The sequence below is a fragment of the Terrapene carolina genome, unplaced genomic scaffold (assembly GCF_002925995.2).
Source record: "Terrapene carolina triunguis isolate 2854851 unplaced genomic scaffold, T_m_triunguis-2.0 Scaffold69, whole genome shotgun sequence".
NCBI classification, from domain to species: domain Eukaryota; kingdom Metazoa; phylum Chordata; order Testudines; family Emydidae; genus Terrapene; species Terrapene triunguis.
The window spans coordinates 35979650-35990266 of NW_020664420.1; the positions used below are offsets into that span (position 1 = coordinate 35979650).

At 41.1% G+C, this 10617-nt stretch overlaps 1 protein-coding gene across 1 annotated transcript; it reads left to right on the top strand.

Annotated features, from left to right (window-relative positions):
• Window positions 1–3370: 3370 nt before the first annotated feature.
• MRPS36 (mitochondrial ribosomal protein S36) lies at window positions 3371–10343 on the top strand. Its single transcript, XM_029910891.1, has 3 exons — window positions 3371–3451; window positions 5290–5353; window positions 9105–10343. Exons 1-3 carry the CDS (start codon window positions 3413–3415, stop codon window positions 9458–9460), a joined length of 459 nt encoding a protein of 152 aa, XP_029766751.1. The 5' UTR covers window positions 3371–3412; the 3' UTR covers window positions 9461–10343.
• The last annotated feature ends 274 nt before the right edge of the window (window positions 10344–10617 follow it).

Genomic DNA, 10617 nt, shown 5'->3' on the forward strand with positions numbered 1-10617 from the left:
GGAACTGGTGTCTGATGCATCAGATCTGGGGTGGGGAGCCCATGTGGGGGACCTTCAGACCCAAGGTCTGTGGTCTGCACAGGACCTGGCCCTCCACATAAACATCAAGGAGCTCCACATCCCGCCCTCCTTCCCCTCTGTCGGAGTTGTCTGGTGAGAAGGAACTGAGGGTGGGGGGAGCGCACAGCACCCCTTATACCGCACCATGGAGGCGCCACTCCAAGGGTTGCTAGGGGCGCTCCCCTACGTGTACTGTTAGGGGAAAAACTTCCAACACTGGTGCACGTGGCGAGCATGCACACCTATTGTGGAATACACATGAGCAACACATCTTGAAGAACACCAGTTATGGAAAAGGTAACTGTCTCTTTCTGTTCTTCATGTTACTAAGGTACATGGCTAAAATTAAAATTCAACTAAGCATTTTTTTTACCCTTATGAGCACTGCACTGATTATCACCTCCCTTTTAATAGTAGCAGGTGTGAAAAGTGGTAAAGCTCCAGGATCTGATGGCTTTCCAGCTGAATTTTAGGAGGTAATAGTGGGTCCCTTGAGAGGAACCTTCAATACCATTCTATTAGGGGAGGAACTTCCACAACCTATGAAAGAAGCTACTGTGGTGGTTCTCCCTAACGCTGGAAAAGATCCTATCGTTATGCAGCTCCTGTTGACCCGTATCACTGCTGCATCATGACAAAAATTTTAGGAAAATTACTAATTAGCCAATTGCAATCAGTGTTCTCACCTTATATAAATCCAGATCAGACTGGATTTATTAAGGATAGACACATGTCAGACAACATTCAGAAAGTACTTGCAATCATCCATAATGCCAGAACAAAAAGAAATCTTTTGTTATGACTTGATGCAGAGAAAGCCTTTGATCGAATGGCGTGGAACTTTGTTTCAAGTCCTGTCCTACATGGACATTGGTCTCAGTTCCTTAAATGGATAACTGCTCTTTACACCACCCCAAAAGCAGCTGAGAGTTAATCGGGTTAAGTCTCCCCTATTTGAATTACACAGAAGGACTAGGCCCGCTGTTTCCTTTACTTTTTGCACTGGTGCTAAGGAACAGTTAATTTGTCATAAGAATAAAACTTGGACAGGAACACATCAGAAAATAGCTTCATATGCAGATGATGTAATATTTTTATCTAAGCCAAATATTTCCCTCAAATTAGTTTCTAAAGAAATCCAGGAACTTGGGGAAGTGTCTGGATTTAAAATACATTATACCAAATCTGAAATGCTAGCTATAAGTTTTCCAGACTCTGAAAAGTCACTCTTCCTGAAAATATCTGGGTTCAAATAGGTAACAGATTCTATAAGATACTTGGGAATTCAAATCTCAAACAAACTATAAAAGCTCTATGATTTAAATATCAAACCATGACTTCAGTAAATTAAAACAGTTCTGTATTGCTGGGGAAAGTCTGCAATTTCTTGGTTGGGAAGAATTGCTGCAGTCAAAATGAACATTTTGCTAAGTATCTTGTTTCAAAATCTTCCTGTAATCATCTCAGGTAAAACCCTAGCAGGAATACAGAGCATGTTAGAATGTATATGGAATAAGAGAAGACCAAGAGTAAGTGCAGATGGACTCGCTATTCCAAATCTCCTATGGTACTATGAAAGCCAGCTAGCTCAAAGCAGTAGTGGATTGGCACTCTAACACTGCCAAAGACTGGGTCTTTATTGAACAAAGAAGTTGTGCCAGTGTAAACCTCACTAGGCTACCATGGATTAATTTAAAAAAAAAAACCCACCCTCCAGAAATTTATACACATCTTTTGGCAAAAACTCTATGGTTTTGATATATTACATCTTGTCTCTTGTTTTTTTTCCTTCCCCATGCCACTTTTAAATAATCCAGATCTTAACCAAGTGACAAACTAGAGCATTTTAAAGATTCAAAGAGCCATAGAATACATATGGTTGGCCAGCTCTTCAGTAAAGAAACTTTTCTAACCTAGTTAGAGATCAAAATTAACTGGCCCACTCTTTTGTAGCACCAGTACTTTTGAGAGACATAATGCCTGACTCAACTTTCTAGCAAAAAATTGTATACAGAAAGATAACTTTAACAGAAGTGATGGCATTATAACTTATTTGGCATATACAGTCTGGTCAAGCCAAGCTACACAGTGTTCTTATCAATTATTTATATATTGAATTGATAATCTTTACAACTTTTCTAACAAAAGTCCACATATGACACTGGGAAAAGGACCTGTATAGACAAATTACTCCAGAGGCATGGAAAAGAGAGCCAGCAACCTTAGTTTGTAGCACAATAAAATACACTTTATTTAAGATACTGTTTCAATGGTACCTCTCACCAGTCATGTTAAAATGTAGAGAGAGATTGAATAGGGATAACTGTTGGAGAAATTGTGGTAAAAGAGGAGATTTTATGCATATATGGTGGACTTGTCCAGTCATTGGAGAGCAACAGGATGCAATCTGTAACCAACTACCACTATTTGGTGGATATATTACCAAATGATCCTTTGGTAAACTTCCTAGGGCTTCCTACTGGAAATGATCACACAAAAGGAAATGAATTGATCTTTTATTTGCTAGTAGCTGCTCAGCTACTGATAAGTATCAGGGGGTAGCCGTGTTAGTCAGCTACTGATAGCATCTCATTGCAAAAAGAAAAATAGTCCAACTATAGAGGAATGGTTCAAAAATATGGGAGATTGTGGCTATGGAAATATTAACATGCCAATTATGTACCCAGCAAAATATGGTCACCTTAACTCTGCTAGACTAACAAGCATTCTACTACCAGATAGCCTCTCCCTGTGTAAGCACATGATAACATCACCTCTTAGCCTTCTAATAATACTTCTGACAAGGAAGCCAAGCTTGCTGGGATAGAAAGTTCACAACTCCTTGGAGCAGTGTATTTAAACACCTAGGTCAGGTCTAATAGGGAATGTACAGCCATCAGTGCTGGAAGTAGGGGTTTTGGGAGGTGGGGGTGCTGTAGCACCCCCTGGTTTGAAGTGGTTCTGTCATATACAGGGTTTACAGTTTGGTTCAATGGCACTCAGCAGCCCCACTGTACAAATTGTTCCAGCATCTCTGTGTACAGCATAAGATTGTACTCAGCGTAGTATTTTGCTTGCTAACCGAACGAACACAGCCATAAATATTGTGTATGTGGCTGCCACAATTGTAGAAGAAAGACAGGACAACGCTGGCCTCAGAGAGCTACCAATGCCCAGAAGGCGGCAGAGCCCCGCCCTCCAGGAGGCTCTGGCCCGGCCCCCGCAGAACTCCTGACTCCAGCCCCGCCCTCCAGGCAGTTCCAGCTTAGCCCCGCCCCCTGCCGTGTCCCCGCCCCTCGCGCCGGCGCCGTGCTCGCGGACTGGAGGATGCAGTAACTGGCTGCGGGTCACCATGGGCAGCAAGATGGCGGCCGCCAGCAGGGTCGTTCAGGTAACTAGAGTTGTTTCCTCGCGAAGGGGGCGGGCCCGGAGCTCTGCGTTCGGCCGCCCGGGGGAGGCTAGTGGGGTCTGCCCACCTCCGCCGGCGGCTGGAGACGCCGGAGCAGAGCGAGAGCGGCCGGGGCTGATGCCCTTGGCCTGGAGGTGCCGTTGGGGAGCCGGGGCGCTGGCGGGGGCTCTGGGCAGTGGCGGGCCGAAGTGCTTCTGGACCCGAGTTCGGAGAAGGGGCGAGCGGGTCTGAGCTGCGGGGACACTGCGGGAGGGACGCGAGTGAGGCCGGGCGCGCGCTGGGGGTGAGTGACAGCAGTGGGGGCCTCACCTGCCCGGGGGCGGGGACTCTTCCGCGCAGCGGCGGGAGGGAGTCGGGACGGAACTGAACCCGGACTGCCGCCGCCCATGGGCTCATCCTGGCTTCCATGGGTGATACTCACTTGCCGTGCAGTGGCTACAGCCAGGCTCCCTTCAGAGCTGCTGCCGCCCCACGCGCGGGCCTTGTCGTGTCCCCACAGCCCGGCAATGCGTTAAGGTGCAAGGCCCGAGGCTCTGCTCGCACGACCCGTCGTTTCGTTCTCGGTGCATGGAAGCGCGCAGGGCTCGCACAGCAGCCCCTGGGGGGCTCGCACGGGTGCGGTACGTGGAGATGCCGGCGGCGCCTCATCACCCTGGGAGAGCTTCCTCGAGAGACTCGGAGGAGCTGGTGGAGAGAGGGCGCAGAACCGAGAGAGGGAATAAATCTTCGCTGCTCTTTCTTCAAGAGCCTCTATTCCAATTCTTTCCGTTCTGGTTTAGCTATGTGGGCAACAGCCTGCTCTAATTGTCTTCAGCTTCTGCCTTAAGGGACACCAGCTTGCAAATCACACGTCTGTTAAAAATAAGCACCTGTTATTAGTACAAGTAACCGTTAAGATACATGAAAGAGATTTGAGAAAAAAAAAATTCTGTTTTTTCCAGTCTTGTTTCCTTTGTGCCTTTGACAGCACTTGATGTGTAGTAGAATTTGCTTTTCTGCTTCATGGACCAAGCAAGTAGGGGCTCTCCAATGTCTTGATGTCCTCACATCCCTTTCTTCCCTATCCCTGTTGACTAGTCACCTGGTCTGTTGGACCCAGTGCTCAATTGCCTGCTTCTCTTGTGGTATTATTCCTACTGCTATAGGGATGCCAGCAAATTGCCTATCTTGCAGTAGCCCTCATGAGAAGGAGATTATGCACCCTCAAAATGTCACCTTCCCATAAATGCTTATTTGCAACTCAAAAATTGCTGTTCTTAGGAATGAGGGAAAGCCCTTTTTTAAAAAATTATTTTAAAGAAATAAACTTTTTGAAAAATCAATGCAAAAATATTTTAATGCAGATGGGGGTTGAACTCCACACCTACTAATGTATAACTGTTTACTTCTGAGACTAGTTAACTCTGTCCCTCCATCTGAGCTAATGTGAAAAGGCAGAAGGGAGCCAAAGGTCCCATGATCATAGCACAAAAACATTAGAATCCAATTTATACTGCAGTTATAGTTACTCCTCTATAAGCCATAGTTAGTTGTGTGGAAACTAAAAAAGCATTGCATTTGCTTTACAGTCTAGTACAACTTTGAATCTGAAATGTCACTTGGACAGTCTTAGCCTTGATTAAAAAATAAAATTTAAATTATTGTAAATCTCCCAAATCTGGTGTTAATGAAAGCACAAAGCAACAGGGTCAAAATAATTGCTTAGTGTGTAGCATTCTTGCCATGAAAATCTCATGAACTTTTACATTTTATTTACCCAAACTTTCTCTCCCCCGCCTTCCCCTTCCCCTGCCTCCTTCCACTGCTGTGTCTTGTTTTAGGTAGTCAAGCCACATACACCCTTAATCAAGTTCCCGGACAGAAAAAATAGTCCCAAACCTAAAAGTAAGTATTTCATTTGTAAATAAAACTTCTACCATATCATACTTATTTGCCTTAATATTTACATAAGGACCATGACACATTGTTTCTTTTTGACTTATATGGCTCAGTTATTTCTGAGCATTGACCTAGTTTGGTGGCAGCTGCCTGATTTTACGCTTTAGAAAACAGACCATACTTAATGCATAAAACTGAGATTACCTTATTTCCTCTATTGCTCAGGCAGAGTTTTGAGGATCTCCATTTTTATCCTCCTACTTTAATCTTATACTATGAGCTCATTTTGCAAACACTAATCTCCATTTATGAGAGGCTGTGCTAAATTCACTTTTAAGCAGCATGAGTTTTCAATGAAGTTTCCTTGCTTTGTCTGACGTATTTAAAATCCTGATGGTACCTGGGAGGGCAGTTTACTCCCACTGTGCATACGGGAAAAAAGTTGTTATATTTAAAAAAAACAGTACTCAATCTGACTTTACTGTATATCTGTATATTACTACATTGATGCTTACAGGATACCAATCACCGTCATATGTAGACATCAAAGTTGTCATATTGCTCCTTTAAAATGGGATTGTGTATTGTTATGACTAACATTCCTCTTGACTCAATAAAGTATTTGAAACAAAGATAGGAGATGTTTTTATGAAATTCTGGCCCAATACTTCACTTTTTGTCTGGAGGCTGTGATAATTCCTGGTTCATTCCTCTTTTAATTCAGTACCTGTTCTTAAATATTGGAGTCAAACCTGTTCAGCGCATCTAAAATTAAAGGATCCCTTCCTGTTGATGTCCCAGAGCTCACCTACTCATTTTAAGGTTTTTCACTGGTGGTGGTAGAGGTAGATATAATGAACATTACAATACTATAGAATTTTGAAAAATGAGAACTTTAATTCTTGGAATCTAATGCTTCAACCCTCGTGTTGGAAGCACTCCATAAAAATATTTTTATTTAAAAAAATAAATAAATCTGGTGACTGTACAAGAGATTGATCTTCAGTTGATGGCCTTCCTGCAAAATATAGTTGGAAGCCACTTTAATTATGCAGCTGCATTTTTGTCACCTGTATTACTTTGAACTGATTTACATTTTTTACTTTAGTAGTACTACATATTTGCTAATAAACTAGCCTTTCTCTTGAGTTCGAATACCAGTTAAATCACAATTGAGACTTGAGAGTTTAGTTTTCCTGTTAATGCCACAAAATATCTATTGGTTCGCTTGATTGGTGGTTTTGACCTGAGTTTGAATTTCCATTGAATACTTTTGTTAAAAAATGAAGTATATTGACAGAATTCTGTGCAGTGTTTTGGTCAGTGTTTGCCCACACCATCTAATTTGTATCCAGTTCCAACACCCATAGACTCATAGACTTTAAGGTCGGAAGGGACCATTATGATCATCTAGTCTGACCTCCTGCACAACGCAGGCCACAGAATCTCACTTACCCACTCCTGTAACAAACCCCTAACCTATGCCTGAGTTATTGAAGTCCTCAAATCGTGGTTTAAAGATTCTCAAGGTGCAGAGAATCCTCCAGCAAGTGACCCGTGCCCCACGCTGCAGAGGAAGGCGAAAAACCTCCAGGGCCTCTGCCAATCAGCCCTGGAGGAAAATTCCTTCCCGACCCCAAATATGGCGATCAGTTAAACCATGAGCATGTGGGCAAGACTCACCAGCCAGCACCCAGGAAAGAATTCTCAGATCCCACCCCATCTAACATCCCATCACAGACCATTGGGCATATTTACCTGCTAATAATCAAAGATCAATTAATTGCCAAAATTAGGCTATCCCATCATACCATGCCTTCTACTCTATTGAAAATCTTTTTCAATGATTGAATAAACAACTAATTTCTCATCTATTATTCTTCTAAATCTGATGTGCAAGTTCTGATTAGAGCTGGCTGAAACTCACAATTTTTGATTCATGAGAAATTTCAGCTTTTCAGAAGTTGGGGTTTGTTCTCATCATAACCAAACCAAATTTGTTGAAATATTTCAACAAATCCAAAATTTCAATTTGGAGACACTGAAACATGGTATTTGTGGAATGAAATATGGGAAACTAATCAGAATGCTGTTCACTGAATGTCAGTTTCATTAAGCCCCTGCTGGGATTCCCAGGGTCTGCGGTCCAGCATGACTCTTCAGCTTCCCTGGAAAATTTTGGACTAGCTTTGGTTGTGACTTTTCTTTCTTTTGTGTGTGTGTGTATAGATAGATATAGACCTTCCTACCTTGATCCATGCCTTTGTCACCTCAAGACTGTTCTGTATACTTTCAATCCATTCATCCTGTAGTGATTTAGAATATGATAGCCTGTATTTTACCATCACATGATACTTTTGTGGTTGGCTGTATACTTGACTGGTTGGCATTGAGGGCTCTGTTCCTGGTTCCCTCAGTCTCTGGGAAGCTTTACCTATACTGAGGGTATCAAGTATAGTTTCTTCACTGTCAACTCCTAAATATGTCTCCCTGCTGCTGCTGTCACCCACAGTGTTCGGTCCCACATCTCTTGCTCAATATCCTTGAATCAGATGAAACTCCACATGGCTAAAATTGAAAAACTAATCTTCCTCTGCTTCTTATTCTGACCTTATCAGCAACTTCATCATCTATCTGGTCGCCTGGGTTGGCAAGCATAGTGTCACATTTGACTCCTTGTACATTTTGACTCATTTAGGATTGCTAAATCCCATTACTGCTTATTCTGCAACTATCTTATCACTGCTGCTTAAATGTTGGTCTACTGCAGCCTCCTCATCTCTGGCTTCCTTGACTTTTGCATTTCATTCACTCTAGTCCACAAATTGAGGCTGGGGGGTGTAATAGGATGGGAAATGTTGCTCCCATGGGACTTGAGACTTCAATTAGGAATCTTTACTTCCACAGGATATTATAATTTTATAGTCTACTGTGTTGTCAAGTCTAAATCATTTATGCTTATCGTTCTTTTTTTTGTCCAGAGGGATGAATGCTATATAAATATAAACACATTGCCACTAGAATAATTCATTATTGGCTGTTTTGACCATCTAGTCCTCATCATCAAGTTCTTGCATTGCCGTGCAATGCTGACTTATAGCACGTTCAAAATCTTCCATCCTTGCAGCTTCAAGGCCCTTCTGACACCTAGTTTCCTACTCCCCAGCTCATGACCCAAGTGTTTACAAACAAAACATTAAAAATGGGTATAATACAAACCACATTTTGTAATATTTCACAGTTACAACCTTTATCCTCCCATAGACCTGTCCCTTTGTCTGTGGACAACTTGTATTGTAAACTACTTGAGTAGAAATATAATGACCAAACCTTAAAGAATCCCACACACTTATGGCATTGTATAAATACAAATACACTGTGAGGCACTGTATGTTCTTAATCTGCAGTTATAGCTTCCCAATGTAAGTATTTGTAAAACTATGTACTGGTTTAGCTACCATTGCAACATCAGTACCTAGGTCCTATCCCTTTCTATCTGTGCTTCCTCCTACTCTCAAAATTTGACTATAGCAATGAGAACATTGATACATTAGTCCCTAAAATTGAAAATAAAAGTATATGGTGAGAAGGAAGGGATTTTAATTCATGCAAGTAGCTTTATAGTGAAAAATTCAACTGCACGACCAGTACCTTCTAACTTCTACTGATTGCACTAATGAATAACTATACTCAAGCCCGTTAAGGTATTAAAATATTCTCTGTACTTCTATACATGGTTTTGAAATCTGGGTTTCAGTGCAGGAATCTCTACAAGCAAGGGTACCACCACTTCATGCTTCAGCAGCACAGATGTCTGTAGGAGACAGACCACCAGCCCTTCAAAACATTTCATCCATTAGTAGAGTACAAGGCACACCAGACACGACAGAATTAGTAAAAACATTACCTCAAAAGTACAGGAGAAAGCTGATGTCAGATGAGGAGATGGAATACATTCAAGTAAGTTTTGTGTTACTACATATGTCCTCTGTCGTTATTCACTATGTTGAAAACTTTGCAAAACAACTTCTGGACAACATGATAAATATCCTTGCTTTTAAACTCTTGTTAACTTTGCACTTACATCGAGCGTTACAACTTAATTTGCAGTAAATACAAACTAAATATTCCTCAGCACACAAGTTGGGTAGATAAGGTATCCCTATTTGGCAGTTCGGGATACTGATAAACACAGAGAGACTGTGACTTGCCCACGGTCACGCAGAAAGCCAGTGACAAAATCAGGATTAGAATTTGTTTTGAAGTTCTAGACTACACTTAATCCATTAAACCATGTTGCTTCAATGTCATTACCTATTGTATTTACAATTGTAGAATGTGCAATAAATATAAATAAATATAATTTTAATAGAAATACAATGTACAAAGTGTTGATCCTTTCAATTATGAGTTTATTCACAGAGTGAAGAGGCTAAACAGGTAGCTTATGCCCAAAATATAGGTTGTGTTTAAGAATAAAAATTACAGACACAAATATTCATGATTTATTTCACTGAAAACAAATTGAGTTTAAATGCTCCCTTATAGTGTTTGCAAACTAATATTGCAGCATTATGCGAGTACATGAGAGGCAGAACATTTAATTGACTACAAAATGGCATTGTACCTGTAATTTGTTTAGTTTTGAGCATTTCATCACCAGATGGTGACAAATTGGGAGATTAGAGAAGAATATCAAAAATATTAAAGAGCTGGAGGGATGGGTTTGAGGCAAGACTAAAAGAACTAAATCTGTATAGCTTGATTAGGTGATGATTAAGTCCACAAGTATTCAAAGGATATAAACATTGATGACAGAGAGGAATTTTTACATAGGGTGGAAAGAGGGATATAACTAGGAGTAATGGAATTAAAGAAGGTGTGAAATTCAGCCTAAAAGTTTCCCAGCAATGAGAGGTATTAAGCTGTAAAAGTCTAGTGGGGAAACAGTGGAAACATCTGCTGAACACCTTAGATTATTAAAACAAAGAAAGTTTAAACAGGAAGCTTGCTTTTTACTGTCTTTTTTGCACTTTTGAACTTGGACAAAGAAAATAACTAGTCAGTTTCTTTTGCAGGCTTTTATTCACCAGTGTAATGCTGCAGTGTTAATTTTTACACTGACCTATATAAAAAGTCACATAAACGTTTCTCAGATTTTGTGAGTTTTTTTACATCATCTAAGACCAGTAGAAATTTTGTGTCCCTTCATAAAAGTAAGAAATAAAAAGTAGAATTCTTAAATGTGCAAATAACCCTGTATTGAAAAC

What these genes read in the sequence shown, in the direction of transcription:
- MRPS36 (XM_029910891.1), top strand. Translation starts at nt 3,413, where the DNA reads ATGGGCAGCAAGATGGCGGCCGCCAGCAGGGTCGTTCAG. An exon ending in CCGCCAGCAGGGTCGTTCAG is followed by an intron (nt 3,452 to 5,289) that starts GTAACTAGAGTT and finishes GTCTTGTTTTAG; the next exon opens with GTAGTCAAGCCACATACACC. An exon ending in AAATAGTCCCAAACCTAAAA is followed by an intron (nt 5,354 to 9,104) that starts GTAAGTATTTCA and finishes TCTGGGTTTCAG; the next exon opens with TGCAGGAATCTCTACAAGCA.